Source organism: Passer domesticus, chromosome 3 (assembly GCF_036417665.1).
Source record: "Passer domesticus isolate bPasDom1 chromosome 3, bPasDom1.hap1, whole genome shotgun sequence".
Taxonomy (NCBI): Eukaryota; Metazoa; Chordata; class Aves; order Passeriformes; family Passeridae; genus Passer; species Passer domesticus.
This window is the reverse complement of record NC_087476.1, coordinates 89321326-89339826: the sequence shown is the minus strand read 5'-3', so window position 1 is coordinate 89339826 and position 18501 is coordinate 89321326. Positions and strand designations below refer to the sequence as shown.

At 40.6% G+C, this 18501-nt stretch overlaps 1 protein-coding gene across 3 annotated transcripts in view; it reads right to left on the bottom strand.

Annotated features, from left to right (window-relative positions):
* The window catches only part of PTPN14 (protein tyrosine phosphatase non-receptor type 14), a 110282-nt gene that overhangs the window by 61821 nt on the left and 29960 nt on the right, over nucleotides 1-18501 (bottom strand). Inside the window, exons 1-3 of one of the 3 annotated variants that reach the window (XM_064414239.1) lie at nucleotides 9196-9617; nucleotides 8718-9042; nucleotides 1955-2124 (exon numbers count right to left, since the gene is read on the bottom strand). In XM_064414239.1, coding sequence (XP_064270309.1) covers nucleotides 1955-2124; nucleotides 8718-8891 — 344 coding nt within the window. In that variant the 5' untranslated portion in view covers nucleotides 8892-9042; nucleotides 9196-9617. Of the gene's footprint in view, nucleotides 1-1954; nucleotides 2125-3254; nucleotides 3424-8717; nucleotides 9043-9195; nucleotides 9618-18501 lie in introns of those variants that run through there. The other 2 variants (XM_064414240.1, XM_064414238.1) reach the window with 2 other exon arrangements.

Genomic DNA, 18501 nt, shown 5'->3' with positions numbered 1-18501 from the left:
AGTGGGTGAGTCCAGTGCCTACCTCAACATCACATGTAATCATATCATGATCAAGTATAATCCTAGAAGCAGCCACTAACAAAATAAAAGCAAATGTTGAATCAATTTACCAAGAGCCCAAAAAAAACCCTATAAGCCCACATCCATCTGTGCATCTAATCAGGTTTTAAACCAAGCCTTTCTCTGCCAGTTGTTACAGAGGAATCCTCCAGGTCCCCACCATTGCCTCAAACATGAATCTACCTATTGCTGAAGGTTTGCTGCCATCACACCATCTACAGCACAGCAATTCCACTCCATGAAACAAACAAATCTTAACAGGCTAATCTATTGCTGAAATCCTCTAGTAAACTGCTGGCTTTGCTGCACACCTTTAAAGAAACATAAAAGGCACTAATAAGACTCTACACCTTATGCTATCAATCACTTCAGAAAGAAAAACAATTCAGCAGCCACTCCAATTGAGAGTGCTGTGAAGTTCAATTGTCACTGTAATGCTTTGTTATTACCAGCCTGGGCAGAATGAGCAAATATACCTCTGCAGGTGAGCTATGAATGAGCAATCAGCACTGCAGGCTGCAGCTTGAAGAGATAATAGCATCCAAGTAGCTACAATGCTTCCTTGTACACAGCCAGGCCAGGATTGGGCTGACAAACTGAGCAACACAACATTTCAGACATTCCGTCTGCACGTTAAAATAATTCTGAAGGAAAAGGTACCAAGGCTTCCCTCTCCCAGCATGTACAAAGCAGGAACACCCAGATACAGACAAGCATCAGTGTTTGGTCTGTCCTCAGACAAATTTAAGTTTTTTGATGTTTTTATCCCACTCTTTGGCAAGAATTCAGCACACACAGTAGTTAAGGGATGGCTTGACAGCTGCCATTTCAAGACAAATTTTTCACATCCTAACAGACCCGACTCCCCAGCTCAGTGTCAAATAAAGATACTTTAAAATATGCAACCTGTAATATAAAAGAATGCTTCATATCTTGCACGCCTCCATTCTTCCTTCATTAGTTATATATCTTTTCCTAGCTATTATGACCATGTGGTGAATTCCAGGATTTCAGCAACAGCAGTTTTTTTTCAGTGGCAAGGCCTCTGCCACCCTGAAGCCTTCATCCACTTATTCCAGGCTTTACCTTTAATTGTGCTGATACAACTTTGCTCAGACTACACAAATGAAGTAATTTTGGTTAAAAAGAAAACAATTCACCCCTTTTTAGGTCAGGTGGGCTTTTTTCTCCTCACTCTCTCTTTTCTATTATTAAATTTCAATATAGCACAGATGTGCAAAAACCACACAGTGATGTGGTTTACAAAAATAGCCCCTCAAAACAGTTGTATTGCTACAACTGCAGCGCAGGGCTCTGAATAAAAGAGTAATTCCCACTGAAGTTGTTTGCAAAGGTACGCCCTGATCATAATTAAAGGACTAATGCCCTCTTAACAGTTTTAATCTTTTTGTGAAGCATAAGGGAAAATCAAGAGTGGGATGAGCAAAACCTGGGAAAAGAAATGCCAAAGTTCACTTTCACCAAAGCACACGTAGGCTTAAGAACAATAAACTAAAACTCTATATAGAGTTCCTTTGTGGCTTCCTTTTCACCAGTAGAAAGTTACAGAAGAAAAACCATGGTCCTTTTCAAAATTTATTTTTGTCAGATTTTTAGTCATATAACTATTACTGTCATTTTTTCCCTGCAGTTGGTCATGCACAATCTCTCAGCTTTTTTTTTTTTTTTTTTTCCTCCCCAAGCAGACATAATCAAGTGGTGACTTGTCCCATTTTTTCCCATTTGGGCAATCATCAGAAAAGGAAATAACCAGATGATACCTGAGCAAATACTGAATGCCAGAAAGAGAGCAACTGTTTCTCTCAGATGGTCTATCACAGTCCCATTCTCTCCCAGCTCTATCACAATACTGTGAACAGAGGGAAGCACATACCTTGTCACCTCCTGCTGCAGTCGGGAAACACTGGGCACATAGAACATCACCCCAAAGAAAAGCAAAGGCTCATTGGCAAATTTGTCCAGCTGCTTCTTCAGAGGCTTTTCCAGTTCAACCCAGCGGTCTTGCTGGTTCTTGCTGAGAAACCAAAGGCCGAAGTAGTGAGTCTAGATAAAGAAACACATGAGTGTCAGTTTACCTTTGCCAGCTACATCACTCACACAATGTCACAAATACAAATAACAGATGGCATTGTGTACATTTTTCCATATGCAAAACCAGTAATTTATTTTTTACTGTTCTTTTTTGTAGGACATTTTGAAGAGCATGACAAATTAATATTGCAATACACTTCACAGTGCACTGCCTCCTACCTCCTATATCTCCCAAGTGCATATTGAAGAGCTCTACCTGACATTGTGGCACAGGCAACATAAATGATTTACAGAAAGTGCCTGAGTGTTTTCTTAAGGGACACCTGTGCTTTGTGAACTGACAGCAAACACTAAGTCTGAATTAAAGTGCAAAGGCTTCACGAGACCTTGGATCAGGCCCACTGCACACAAAGGACAAGGACTCTTCCAACTAGAAAAAAGAGACAATGCAAACCCACATCCATATGTCAAAATATATCTACCAATACCAGAACCGTTTACCCAACACAGAATTGTTCACTCTTCTTTTTTTTTTTTTTTAACACGCTCACAAGGCTTTATGATGGACAAGTATACACTTAGATTGTGCACATCACACACAAGTTGTTTGCTCAAGGCTCTACAGAAATACCAGGTTGGAAAGCTCAGCTGTTTCCTGCCCAGTGCAAATCTCAATGGCTGTAGCAGCTACTGTATGAGCCACGGGGGACTGCTGCTGCTGAAGAGGAATTAACACAGAACAGAGCTCAGAACCAGAGCTACAAAGTGGCAATAAAGCAGATGAAGGAATAGCCAATCCATCGTGAAGGATTTTATTGAAAAGCACTTGAACATCAAGTACTATGACTACAGATCTGAAGAAAAAGTGAAAAACATTGTAGCAGACAAACTGCAGATGTTAAACTTTGCAAAATCCACCATGAACGGCCTGTTTCATGCTGGTATAGATGTTTCTATAAAAACCATTGCACACACCATGACTTAGCACACAACACAAGGACAAGTAATACAATACCAAAAATTTTAAATGTTTACAAATGGCAACAAACCAGCAGGGGAAGCACTGCTCCAACTACTTTATAGCTGAGGGCATGCAAGAGACAATCATGCAAGACTCTGAATGGGAGCACAGGTGTACTTACTTTAGGGTCTCATTACACACATATTTTCAACTTTGGATAACATCCAGACTAGCATTTAACTTAGGTGATAACTAATTCAACTGGATTCCTCATTTAAGCCTGACAAACAGCTTGAGCACTGCTCAGTCTGGTACAGTGAAGCAAACTTCTTCTTTTGTAGTATTTCCTCCTAGAAATTAAAGGTATCTTCAATAAATCAGTCAATCAATCAATCTATCTATCTAGGGCACAAATAAATCAAGAAGTCAGTGTCTCCCACAGGATAAACTTCAAACAAAACTAACCTCACAGATGTTCCCTGATATATTTCTACTCTCCCTTTGTAGTCACCAGTGGATAAAAAGTTCTTTCTGATGAGTTCACCATGGTAGTAATTAGATTAAAATGAAGGTGGGAGGGACAGTGGAGGCAGCAAAGAAAAGGAATTAATGTGAAGGCAGAAAAAAAGCAGTGATTTTAGCGCCTCCAAAGGGAATAACAGACTTGAAAATCACTGCAGGGCAGCTCATCCTCAGCAAGAAACAGCGTGGAGATGAGAAAACAGAGCTTCCACATTAATTGAAAAAGTAAACATTCACAACACTTAGAACCCCAAATATGAAGTGTGAAGTACTTGTAAAACATCTACCAACGAATAAGATTTGGACTCTGAAGTCTAGAAGAGTTATTCAAGGAATCCAGGGATTGAAATTAAACAGCTCGAATGAGCACAGTTCCCTTTGAGTGGGGGCTGGGAGACAGCACAAGTTTAGATTTGCTACAGTAGAAAGGTTCTTCAAGTACCAAATCTAGCAGCAATTCCAAGGAACAAGAAGTAAATGAAATACAGCATTGAAGCTTCTAGATTACAGCAGGTACTGTGGAGCAAACGTGGCAGCACTCATTTTGCACAACTAGAAGACAACTGCTTTCCTGGAAAGCAGCCTGGAGAGGATCAAGCTATTGCAGCTGAACACAGGAACTGATAGCAGAGCAGAGCTCATGTCACAAATTTGTGCACTTTGGAGATATGACACACACAGTGTTATTTGAAAATCAGGTCCCTGTTGGCAGCAACTTCACTTCTTAAAAATGTAATGTGTTTTTTAAGAACCTAGAGTGGAGGACTTCTGTAGCCACTACTGTGCATACCTTAAGAAACCCTCCCCCCCTACTAATATCAGTAATCCCCAAAAAGGAACAGAAGAATGTGAGACTGGAAATGGCTGGACCACCAAGTTCAGCATGCTACGAGAAGGCATTTGGCTTTCCAGAAGGTCAGTCATGCCATGCTGTCCAGTCCACAAAGCACCCCAAAAATTATAAAAAAGTGGGATCTTCTATAGATTAAGCAGCTGATTAAACAGACCAAAAGCTGGTCTGTTTGTCCATCTCTACAAAGTGAACCACTGACTTCACTCAGATTTCCATGGAATCAATATCTACACCTACGGCTGTCAGGCTCTGAAGTAACACATATTATCCTTGAGGTTTTAAAATTTGTTTCACCGACCACACATGACTTCATATGTGGTACAAGGAAATTGGTTTATACTCCTCCAGGAGCTGTGGTCTTCTGGTAAAGCAGCAAACAAGAACCAGAGCACTTGGGTGCCCAAATGAAAAGGTGATTCTCAAAATACAGTGAGTCATAACACCAGACCAACACCGGACATACAAAAACTGCACTGGGAAGTCTTAAAATAGGTGACATTATAGCTGCCAGTTCAGAAGGCAACATATTTGTTTTGGACTTGGCCTTAGTTATCTTCCCAAGTCCAGAACTATCCTTGTCTTTGCATTGGGCCAAACAAGTAGAATTGTCAGCCTCAGGAGATGACAGAAAATCACTAAACCAGTAAATGTCATTCTAAAAGATTCATCAAGCCCAGCTCAGTGTTTGTTAAAGCATCTGGTTAGATGGCCAACTAAATACTTATCCTTAAGAAAGAGACCGAGTTCCAGCTTCTCCAGGCAAAAAACATTAAGCCCTGCTATCCCAAGGCACTTGAACAGAGGGGAAGGTGCCATTTACAGCAGCCATTTATTTATAGAAGGTCTTTTGTCCAAGCGCTGCCTCAACCCCATCTCAGCATTGTTGGCAAGACGAGTCAAACCAAGCCACAAAGCAAGCCCAGGTTTCAGTTGTGCCCTAAAAGAAAGGAGCACCTTCTGGGCCACTAAAGTGAAGATCAGAACGGCAGCAAAAGGCCACCTCTGCACAGTGGACAGCATCTGCCTGTGGTGCTCAGCTCACCAACCTCCTGCCTTGGTTTGGGGCTTATAGGATGACAGCAATGGATGACATACCATTGTGAAATTTGGCTCACAAGAATAATTTTGGTTGGAAAGAACCTTCTTGCCCTCTCCCCCACTTACAATACATCAGAGCATACCACCTTTAAACATTTTAACATTCTAGAAAGAACAAAAAGGATAAGGAAACAGGAAGACTCCCAACAGATTTGTACAGATTACTCTGTTACTTCAAGTAGGTTCACTTAGTCTGGAAGTGGAATGGAAAAATGCTGTTATATTGGGGAAAAAGATCCTTTCTTTAAACTGTGCACATACATACAAGATTATAAAATTATATTTTTGACCTTGCCTTTCCTCTCCCTTCCTCCACTCTTCTTGTCTTTACCTTTTACATAATGCTGGAATAAGAGCTCACTTTATTGGAACTGGTAACTGCTCAAGTAGAAGACCTGATGCTTTGTCAAGAGCTTTGCTGAAAAGGATAAAACCAGATTTTACAGTAGTTACATGGCTCCACTTTCTACTGACCTATTCCTGAACCCTGAGTCAGTCAGGCAGGGAGTTGCATTCCCCAGAGATCAAATAGAAATATGCATAATCCACCAGATACTGTTTTTCAGTCATGTGTGGTATGATCGACAGTCCCTCACAACAAGGCATAATCTCAAAGAGTTTTGCTTTTCAGCAGGAAGGGTTTGGACAGCTTTTTGTTTATTTCTAAGAAATTGGATTGAGTGAGACATGGATGTATTCCTAACTTGAAGGTAAAAGTTTTGGTACACCTGGGATTTATTTGAACCTAAGTGCAAACTGAGGTATTACCTGAGACTGCATAGAGGAGACTAACAGGATTTTAGCACTGTTTTGTTAGCATGGGATTTAATGAAGGTTGGCTTATTCTCACTTGTACATCACAGTTTACAAATCAGGATGTCTAAGAAAAGGCATATGCCAGCTGCAGTTTTTGCTGCATTCAGGAAATTTCAAAACTCTCACTGTGATATGAATGCTTGCAAGGATTTTTGCCTCAGGTATACTTAACAGGCTTCTCTACTCAGCTATCCAGCTGCACAAATCGAGTAGAAATTTGAGCTTTGTGAAAGTATTTTTTACCCTTCTGTAAAGTTTGGGTGGACAGTGAGTTCAAAAACTATGGTAAACCTAGAGAGGAAAGGAGGCAGTCATCAAATTACCTCATCATCCTTACGAACAGTGGCAGGAAGACTACAGGGGCAGAAGAATTTAATTTGGGGTCTGAAAGAAAGAACAGCACCAGGCACCTCCAAGCTTGCAAGCTCCAGTTATTCCTCATCCAAGGAGCAAAAGAAAATACAGGGAGACCCTCTCAGAGTTGAAAGAAGTAGCTAATTCTCTTCTAAAAAAAAAACAAAAAAAACCCCCAAAAAACCCAAAACACCCACTCCTGTCAAAAAATGCTGCACTGTTGAAATCTGAACTTTACAAAACCAGTTCAACGTTGCCAAAACCTTGTTTAGAAAAAAAAGCAGGGAGGGTGATGAAAGAAGGGGAATGCGTTCCAACAACATCAAAGCATTCTCTTCTATGTAGTTAAAATATTTTTTTATCTTGAAACACAAACTTTTTGTGCTGACATATTTCTTTTTGCATGACAGAAATAATTTTGAAAATTAAAAAAAACCCCAAAGTAATAGAAAATCCCCATAGAACTGAACATGGACAAAAACAGCTTCCTTTGCTACTCTACTGTCTAATTTCATTTATTTGGAAAATTTTGGAACTTCAGGCTTTGTTCCAAAGTGGAACAAAACACATTCTGAAGTCACAAAATGCTTCGTGGAAAAGAACACTAACCTGCTGACAGAGCTATTGTTTGCAAATGCAGGTGGACCTCCAGAGAGAATCAGGAGGCCCCAGACTCCTGCTTCACCAACTAGATAAGCTCACAAGGAACATGAGGAGAATCACTTCATTTATTTCAATGCTTTCTGCATTGGAAGAAAAGAGAGAAGTTTGGTTCTTCCCTAAGGACACCCTAGGGCATCACCAACAGAAGGAAAAAAATGGAAAAAATTATTTATTGATAAATCTTCGTCTCTAAGTAAAGTGGGGAGGGGGAGATGATTCTACTAAAATTCATATTCAAAAACAAACAAACAAACCACCCAGGAATGAAAAACACTATGCAATATTCCCTCTGCCCTGTTCCTGCCTGGATATTTTCCAGCCTATTCTGGACACACACACAGAGTTCTCCCATTCTTCTCCCATTCTTTATCATTATAAAAAAGGGGGAAAAAAAGAATTTTTGTTTCGTTTTCAGATCTTGAAGTTATTTGTATGCTACCTTCTAGCTGCCCCCACTACCATGGGCAAACTGCATAAAACACTGCAAGATTTTTAATTCCCCAGCTGTGCTTACAGAAAGTATCAGCCAGGACAGCCAGATGACAACACAGCAACTTCCAGGCAATGGTTTTCCATTTATGATTTGCGGAAGTCTAGAAGCATGGAGGATACACACAGGGAACCCACAAAAGGTAAGAAAAGTCAGTCAGTTCATTTGTGCCATGCACATTGGAGAGTATTTCTATAAAGGATTCAACTAAAACACTAAACACTTCCACACTTAAACACAGCAAGAAGTAGAAAATTAAGGATTTCAGTCTTTATTCAAGACTGGTTTCTTCACCATTTCCAGAAGCAGTGGGAATGTAAAAGAAGCCTTTTAGGATTTCAGATGTGAAATATTAAACAAAACCAGAAGTGAAAAAAAACCCACCATCCTCTACTGTTGCTAGTAAAACACAACTGTTGGTTGTTACTGTTGCCTTCTTCAGTTTTATAGTAACAAGAGTATTTACAGGGAGGCAGGTGTCTAAAAGCGGCAGTCTCCTTCTCATCTGCATAATTCAACCATCAGTACCGTGAAACCAGGGCTACATTGAGAAAAAAGTTACTGTAACTTGTCCCCTGGCATGCCAGCTCAAAAAGTAACACTCACGGCTTTCTAAGAAAAGAAACTTGGTGTTACAAAGAGCTCTCAAAGCCATGATGGATGAGCAACAGCCCTGAGCGCCGTTCTGCCGTCGGTTTTCCTGCCATCAGAGTATGTTTGTCCAAGCTCCAGCTGCTGATCATATCTGGCCAGCCCTGAGAACAACATGACTCGAGCGCACAGACTGCCTGAGCTAAAAATGTGTCCAATTATCCAGTGACAGATGGTCTTTCCCGAGCTCCCCTTACCTCGCGCAATTCCAGCCTCTGAGCCACAGCTTCCAGGCACTCCTGCCCCGTGCTCTCCACGGACAGGGTGCACTCGATCACGTTGCTGTCCAGCAGACGGATCCTGGTCACAAAGCAGTTCTTGCTCAGGACGTTGTAGCGCCGGGTCCGCCGCAGTTTCAGCCCGAAAGGCATGGCTGAAGGCCGGCAGGGTCGCCCCTTCCCGGGCTCTTCCCAGAGCTATCAGCACACTTGTCGACTCGCCTCCAAGGCTTCCTCAGCTGGCACTACCCTCCTCCAGAAACGGAGGTAGCTGTCCATTCCTGGGGCAAGCTCCAAGGAATTCCTGCAAAACACAAGTAAGTAGAGCCAGGTGTGAAACAAGAAGTTCCTGACGTTCAGTGAGAACGAAAAAAGTTTGTGTCACATTTAAAACCATGAAATAAACACCTCCACACACAGGATTGCCAGGCACTTACTACATATCCCAAATGAATACCTTATACAACAAATCTTCCAAAATACTGTTTTGGCGCTGAATTTAAAGCACGAATTTAATTGCAAAGCCGTTCTTTGAGAGGCTCAGTACAAACAGCAACTCTACAGGGCACTCATCCAGAGGTGCTAACTCTCCCACCATTACATCCACCACAGGGGTCTACAACATAATCTTCGAGTTTTCATGCCCTCGGGCTAGCTTTGGGAACTAGTTTAAAAAGCTAAGGAATAGAGACTTTGAAAAGAGGCGCGATCTTGAAAGAAGAAAGGCTGGCTGCGGGTCCGCAGGAAATGCAGGCACTCAGCACCTCCGAAAAAAATCAAACCTAAAATATGCATGTGAAAAGCAAGAAGCATCCGAGCCATTTCAGAGGAGCCTCCTCCGAGGCAATCCCTCCTCGCATTTTGCTGGCTCCCAGCTCCAAACACTCCTGGGTGGAATGAGTAATGGCAGGAACGCGGCTGCCAGAGACCAGGGCAACACTGAGTGGGAGGAAGAGAACACATATTCTAGATATTGTTTCTAACTCGTACTCCTAAAATTTATCAGGGGCATATGCAATTGCTGAGCCAAAACACAAAGTAGACAGAAGAACTAGAGATACAGAAGTAATGACATTTAAGATGTATAATCCTCACCTCCAAGAACCACTTTTAAAGCAAAACAAACCAAAAAAGTCTAGTTAAGAGCAGGTTCACGCTGAACTAAAACAAAGCATTTGCACTGACATAACCAGATCTAAAATGCCACTTTCCATGTGCCGAGAGGAATGAAGCAAATAGCAAATTACTTGCTACCAGGTCTTCCTGGTTTTGTTTGAATATTCTGGAATAAAAAGTAGAGGAACACTAATGGTGGCATTTAAGAGTCCATTTCTCTTAGCCAATAGTACTGTAAATGAAAAACTAGATCCTGTTTCCTCATTTCTTAAGAGAAGCAAGGGAAGGTGCTGCCAGCAGAGTATGCATCATTTGAATGCATCAGCTGAGTGTGACATTTCAAACAGACAGTACATTGCCCACACATATCCCTTGGCACAGAACTGCATGAATCAGTTATTTTCAGTTTTTACTGAATTTAGTTGCTATAGAGATAATTAAAATCTTCCCAATTGACTACGGTGGTTATCATTACACTAGAAAAATAACTATCACATTTTTACATGAAGTGTATTTTCCAAAGCCAGTATAACTTGACATTTATTAGGGAGTTAGAGCAACACAAACACAACAAAATAAAAAATAAATAAAAAACAAAAGCCCCACACAAACAGAAAACCACTGGTTAGGTGTGTGACTAGCCTGGTAGTATACCAGCATCACCAGACAAAAGCCTAGAGACTGAGAGGGAGCACTGCTATTTGATTGAAGTGCAAACAAACCTATCAAATTAGCTGCTGCTGTGGTTTAATCTCCCATTTTTGGCTTTCATGGGTACAGACATAATGTATTATTTTCAAATAATTGCATGAGAGAGCTGTTATACCTCGCACTGCTCTAACATCAGAAACCATCAAAGACATATAAATACATCCTTACAATAATCTGATGAGGCAGGGACATGTTATCCAAACCTCACACAGAAGGAGTGAAACAAACATTCACCAGCTTGTCCAACACTGCTCAGGACAATGGCTGCAGACCTCATGCAGGACTGCAGGAGAGGATGCTGCTTTAACCCCTGGCCAAGTACTCGCCAACTACCTTGCTGACCAGCCTATCTGAAACTACCACCTGAATCTGAAAAGTGGGAAGAATGAAAGGAAATTACAGAGAGGAAAGGGTGGGGAGGATTACATCTTATCAAGGACAGCATTTTTGTTCAGTCTCTGGCTTCACAGATTGTTTTAAGCTGGACACAAGAAGAGTTTTAGCTAGCTAATTCAATTTCAAAAAAGACTTTTGTCTTTCATTACTTTTAGTTGCACACATTTCCTTGCAGAGCACAAGCCATTCCCTGTATAGTAATTGTACAGTTAGCAGTAGCCTAAGGATGAAAGCAATGTTAATTATAAACCCCAAGTGTCTGGCCGTGCTGTCCAGTTACAGCTACAGCTGGATCCCAGAAGGGGTGTGTGCAAACACGCTATTCTGGAATGAACCCATCAGCTCCTGTATACCAGCAATGTCAACATGGACTGGACACTAATTGCTCTAAGCTGTATCATACACTCAGGAAAACAAGGCCAGTATTTCCCCTGCTTTTCAAAATCAGTAAAGGAACAGGAGTTTTCTCTTAATTCTGCTGAGGGCAATCAGCTGGCACCATTTTCTCAAGGTGCAGATGTACAAATGGGTTAATGGATATACCCTGTGTAATACAGACTGGGTTAATTTTTCATTTAACTTAAATATATATAAGAATGCCCAATGACATCTCACTCACATAAAAGGTCACGCTTAAACTAGTTTCCAGTTAAAGAATTAAATGGTATGGTAAGGCTGGAAATGCTTAAAAACAGCTCAGATAGCTCAGCTTGTAAAAACTGTTAATTCTCAAATCAATGTAGGTGTCTGAGTTTTCTGTTTACACATATTCTGGATGTCTGACCAATTTCTCACTGGATTTTCTGTTAAGGTTACTAAGTAAGATCTCAAAGATGAGTCAGTCACAGGCACCTAAAGGTAAACTAGGTTCTTGAGTGTTTGCATCATCTTAAAAGCATCAGGAGCATTCATTTTTATTCATGGTTATTCTGTAGATGACTGAAAAAAAATGCCATTGAGAGACAGAAATATTTTAGTCTTCCAAATGAAGGATTATTCCATTACAGTAACTCCTTTCCCCATTTAAAGGTTGCCTGGGAGAAGCAATGTCCCTAACAAAGTCATCCCAACTGTGCAGGCATTCACAACACTCCTCAAACTCACTCTTCCACTTAAAACAAAATCAAACCAGTGAAACTAATGCAAACCTATAAACAGCTTATCAGATAACTGTGAACTTGTTCTAATGTTAACAAAGGATTTCTATTAAGAGTATTTCAGGTGTGAAAGTGAGACACAACATGTTTTAAACTGATATTGTCCATTAAGAATTAATTTTTCTGAAGAGAAATTACACCAGGGCTCCCTGGGGTACTTTTTTTTTTGTGTATAAATTGCTCTTTGCAAATTAAGCTCATTCTAAGAAGTATGCTGAACTAAACAAGGTTCTTAGTTAGAGCATAAGCTTTGGATTTAACATTCTGCTAAGTGGAAATTCCTTATGTTTAAAGTACATACTCTGTAGGCCTACAAAACACACACAAAGCCTTAAAGTCCTTCAACCATTTCTCAGAAAACAGCTACTAAAAAGAAAAAGTATCCTAAATGCAATTTCATCACTATGAAGACAAAAAGATACAATATCTTTGTGGGTTCTTGGTAAAATTTTATATTCCCCTACTTCATCAGACCAAGAAAAAACTGAACAAGACAGTTCCTTTGCTATCACAGACATTGGAATCAAACTTTTTACGGTATTTACTTGAAAAAGCCATATGGATAAAGTCAATGGCTGTGGAATCGGGAAGACCAAAAATGGGAAAACAGAATAAAGAATGAAAACAAATTTCAAATTTGACACAGAATAAAACTAAACCTTCAATCCATGATCTCATGCCAAGCACAACACAAGTTCCCCTAAGAGTCTTCACTAGCACACAGCTTACAGAAAACCAACTAAGTCTCAGCTCAAGACACTCTTACCTATCTCTTTCTCTATGTGTGACTGAAGAGAAACATCTCTATTGGCCTGGAAGCCTTGCCAGCACTCTGCAAAGGCAGCAGACACAGAGGTATGAATCTCTCCAACAGTATTTGATTCCTCCACAGCACCACTGCATCTTGCAAAAAATCCTTTTCTGTATAGAAGGGGTTTCAAGAGGCACCATTCCCCCACTGTTCAATCATAGAATACCGCTGTTCATGTACCAAAAGGTAGGGGGGAAAAAGGCATATCTCATACAACCAAGAATGTCTTGCAAGCACAATGCTAGGGACCAAACAAACATCTCCAAGACAACACAGCTATAATGGTTTAGGAAGGAAAAGACTAATCCATTAGTGCTACCTATTAGTGACATTAGCAACTACTTTTCCTCACTGGCCAGTCCTACATGAAGAACTAGGTCAGATTCACACTGTGATATACAGCACAGAATTGCTTCTGATTTTTAAGAAAACTTTGTTCGTTTCTGCAAAGAATAGAAATTCTCCCTATGAATTCAAATTACATGATACAGATAAAAATTTGTGCTTTTCCAAACCAGTTATTTTCTTGTTGTTTTTTATTTTTAATGAGACATGACAATGAAACCAGGTCAAACCACTGCTACTCAAAAAGCAAATGAAGTAATATTTTACAGGTTTTCCAAACCTAAAAGCCAGAAATACAAAAAATTCTTCCTTAGTTCTCCCAAAGTCAGCTGGGGCTGGGAAGATTTTTGTTTGTTAGCAATTTTAAAAGACAGACTGAAGGGATCAAGGGACAAGCTGCTTGGTGGTTCATGAGGAAGAGGCCATCAGGCAGAAGCTGCTGGGTGAGGTGAAGGGCACTGCTCCAGTCACTGGGCATTCTCTCAGTTAGATTTATTTGAAGGCCAGAAGTGAAGAAAGCTTATAAATAATTAGGGCCAATATAACTCTCAAGACATTTCCAAGTACGTGACTCTGTCCTCTATTACAGACAACAGGTACAGACTGTACTACATTCAATGGAGCATAAAAAAAAGAATAAATATCATCTGATACAAAACGCACTTAAAGCAGAATACTTTCCTTCACTTAGTTTGCTTTTGTACGCAATTCCTGAGACTCCAGGAAGAAAGCAATTATGTCAAACTGCAGCCTGTATTTACCAACAGCACCTGGCAGCCCTCCAGCATTCCTGGCACTGCAGGAGCAGCAGCACACCTAAGGGAAGTATGTAACCCTGGGCTGGGCAGAGACCGCAGCATGGCAGGGCAGCTGCAAGTGGTGTGCTGGCCTGCAGCTTTAGGGAAGAGTAAAAACAACAGTGTATGGGAGGTGAGGTCTGACACAATCCATCCCCATCCAGCAGAGTTGTGTCTAGAGGATGAGATCTCTCTCCCTGTGAAACAGCTTTCTCTCATGGGAGTGTTTCATGCAGGTAGAGCACAGCAAGGAACATTTCTGTGCCTAACAAGGTGTTTATCCCACCCAGTTATGGGTGGAAGTCCCATAAAGCCTCTCAGGAGTTTAATTCATCTCTGGACAGATGAAAGGGGGTTTTAACCCTTACATAACAATAAGCCTTCTGCCACAAGGCCACCATCTTCAACTACTTGTTTATACAGTCCCTGGTGAGACATAGGCCTCATCCTCAAGCATTTAAATCTCCTTAAATATTCTTGCAGGCAGGAATGTAAATATTTCCTTATTCCAAACAGTAATAAAATTATTACACTCTCACCTCTACACTCTGGAAGAGGAGACAAATTACAATTTAATTTAATTTTTATAACTAATATTCTATGCAGAACTTTTGTAAGCATCTAGAGATCCCATACATGTGTGCACAGACAGATGCCAAAGCTTCTCTGGGACACTGAACTCAGAAGACAACTGTGGCTGTTACCACTACTGTGAGTCATCAGACAACAAAGACCAAAAAAACATCTCAGTTAGCATTTCTACTTTCCCAATCCAATCACAGCTTTCCCTTTTCAGGAGAACTTGAGTTGTCCATCAGATCCATCTCTGCTGCAACAGATCTTTTTTGATCTAAGTTGTTGTGTGTTTTCATTGTATCCAGCTTGGGTCAGTTTCTGGTTTCAGTCTAGAGAGGTTTAAATAAAGTCAAAATAACAATTTCAATTCAAACTAGTTAGAATTCTGCCCTTTCCTCTCCTTTGTGGCAGTACCCAAGAGAGTACACACTCAATAACTCTGAAGCACATAAAGATTAGTTATTCCACCACTTGTTATTCCCTCCTTGTCTCCCATACCACACTTTTAGTGTAAACACACCTTTTTTGTGCATCCATAGAACTATGCAGTTTTGTGGGTACAAATCTGTCAGGCAGCACCTAGGTCCTCTGCTGTGACAAGGTCCACAGGTACCAAGTACTTCCATAGGTTCTAGCAAGTCTGTGTCCAACAAAGTTTCCATCACACACAAGATGTGAACTTCCCAAACTGCAAATTAGCACCTTATCCATTACTTCTTTACTTACAGAATACCCACAGTGATTCAACAGGTCTCTTTCTAAGGCAACTACTGATGGAGGGCTCTTTTTGAGGTAGTCTAAGCATTCAAGTTAGGAGTAACATCTGCATAAAGTGACATACCTACATGGTGCTGGCATTGCCATCATGATCAGTTTTAATCCACATCATATCAGTAATGAATGCAGCGTTACCACTCTCCTTGTAGAATGTCATGTTCTAAAGTTAAAAAATAAAACAAAAACAACCTACCAAATCAAAATGCCAGACTCCAGTACTTTTCCCTTCCAAACAGAAAATGCTGCCTGTCCATGCCAGGTGTCTGCAGCAGCTCCACCTCTCTGTCATGGCAGGGTTTAGGTCTGCAGGCTACAGCAGTTAACCATTTACAACCCTCTGACACCTTGGCTATGTCACTGCAAGACCTCAAATTAGACACAGCCAAGAGCCTGGATGGCACCTGTCCAAGGATGCAGTTTTGTACCTGAGGCAATCTCATTTAAGAGCTCACTTCTGCCAGGAATAGAGAGAGGTCCTGATCTCTTCTCCCTCCCTTTATTCCAGGGCACATTACAACTTGTCTGGTGCCCGCTCTGAAAATCTGCTGGAACTCCTCCTGGTTTAGCCACTTCACCCCTCTAACTCAGCAAGAGCATATAATCCTTTTCAGCTTGGTTAGTGAGTTTAGATAGCTCACAGCAGAACCCAGAGTGAATAGCTCATCTGGCAGTGGGAAGAAAAGAACCACACAGCTCAGAGAAGGAAAAATAAGAGCAATTCTGACTTAATTGAAGCACTTGGTCAGGTCTGGATAACAGTTTGTGAAGGCACAGCCCAAGGAAGGCTCTTGGTCTCAGCAAGCAGAGGAGCTCCCCGGAACACTTCCCCATTATTCCTGTATTGCAAGCTATGTTGGAATCAAAACTGCTTTATCTGAAATAACTAATTGATTCAAATTGCACTAATTTTTTTGTTCCCCCTCCAAAATATAGACATTAAATTAAAGAATGCTGTAAGGAGTTAATATTGCAACATCCGTATGTGTTATGTTTTCTGCATGGGACAAGCTGTTCAGAACAGGAGAAGCAAGACCAAGACCAGTATTCTGGTATTTTGGCACATCTTTCTTTTAGACCTCGTACAATAAATGGTCTCTAAGTGCCAGCCTTCAGAAAAGGCACAAGGTCCTGCAGCCTAAATTTTCACTGAACACTTCACAGTAATCAAAGATCAGGAAAGCCTAACCATTATTGTAAGGGTCAACTATTTAAAACCCATTATAATTAAGTGACTTAAAAATGTCTGAGTATATTTGACAGGATTTGTTACCTTTTGGCCCTGTTTTACCTGGCTAGAGTCAGTAGCAACACAGTATTGGTGCCATTTACTTTTCCTCGTAGTTAGTTAGCTTTCTAAAGGTTTTCAACTCCTTCAGGCCTGCTGGAGCTACAGTGATTTTTAGGAGGTTACATTTCCTGGTAAATGTGATCGATGGGCATGCAAAATCATTACAAAAACAATGAATGATACACTTAGTAAAAACCATAGAAAAACTTCTCACAGCATGTTTCATTATTCTCTCATGTTACAACGAAAGACATGAGTAAAACTAAGAAGTTCTAAACACAGGATAACATTCAGAGCAGAATCAATAGCTCCAACAGATGCAAGTATCAGATAGGGGGTAAAATTATATACCCCAGAGCATTCTCACTAGTTAAACATCCACTAGCACAAACTTGTGCCAGTTGGTGTATAATTTTAAATAATGCGATAAAAACTTTATTAAAAAGAAAGACACAAAACTTCAAACATCACCTATCCTGCTTTAATGAAAATATATCTGTCCTCAAGAGGTGGCCTGCAGTTTCACTTCTGTAGTGGGTTTTTGCATTGGAGCAGTTACAAGAGAGCACTTGGAGATTAGGAAGCAAATAACCACACTGCTCATGAGGCTGAAAGATGTGCCTGCAGCTCATTACATGGCTCTGGTGTCAGATGAAGACTGGAAGCTGCTTACCTGGACTCACACGATGCTGCCCTCAGTTGAGAACCTGCTGAAAAGGTGTGCAACTGCAGCAAAATATGATCCCATGCATTTAATTAAGGTGTGGTATTTCTGCTCCTGCCATTCTCCTGTTTTTGAAATGGTTATACAAGCGAATTATTACATTTTTTCCTTAGTGGCCTTCTTGCTACCTTTCGTTCTTAATTTTTACATATATATATATATATATATATATCTATATATGGAAGATAGTAATGTCTTTCAAATAAACAAAAACTGGGAAAAGCTGGGTTATAACTATAGATTTCCAAAATGCATGACATTACCTCTAACTCTTGCAAAAGTCAAAAAGGTATTTGTTTCATGTAAGGAGGTTGCAACATATATGGATTCCTTGGCCCACCAGCAAAGAAAATGTTTTCTTAATACGTACAGTTGGGGGAGAGGGGAAAGATCAACGAGAAGCACTTGTTGAATTTGCAACATCTCAAACGTTAACAATGTGGTGCCCACTCTACACTGCCAGCCTGACCGCTCCTTACAGGAACCACATCCAGTCCTGCTCCCACTGATGTCAGTAAGAAGACTGGCACCAAGTGAAGCAAGACCCATGCCTGAGGACTTGCAACAAGAATAAAAGGTTGTTCAGTTTCTTGAAGTTTAGGACAATGATCTACTCTTCTGGAGAGGCTCAATTACTCCCATTAATGTATTAGGTAATGAACAGAGATAATGCAATGGAGGAAAAGTGGCTGCAGGTAAACAATGAGAACCAAGCATGATAGGGTGAAGAAAAAAGAGAAGAGGGGAAGAGAGAGAAGAAAAATAAAGTTAAAAAAGCAGGCACACTGTCAATCCCAAACCACAACCAGGCACATTGTATCTACACTAGTAGATACTTCACACAAGATCATAACATGAACTTTTGAACTTGCACGGAAAAAAGTCTCTCCACTACTTAATGCACTAAAACATCAATGCCACAAAATGCTGAAAAAATTCCTTCAAGTTGCATCAAAGGAGGATTATATTGTGGGCACATGCATGAAGAAAGCAAACCTGTTATCTTTACTGCATATAGGCCTTGATGTAAATCACACAGCCACAGTGAATAACTGCATTTGTTTC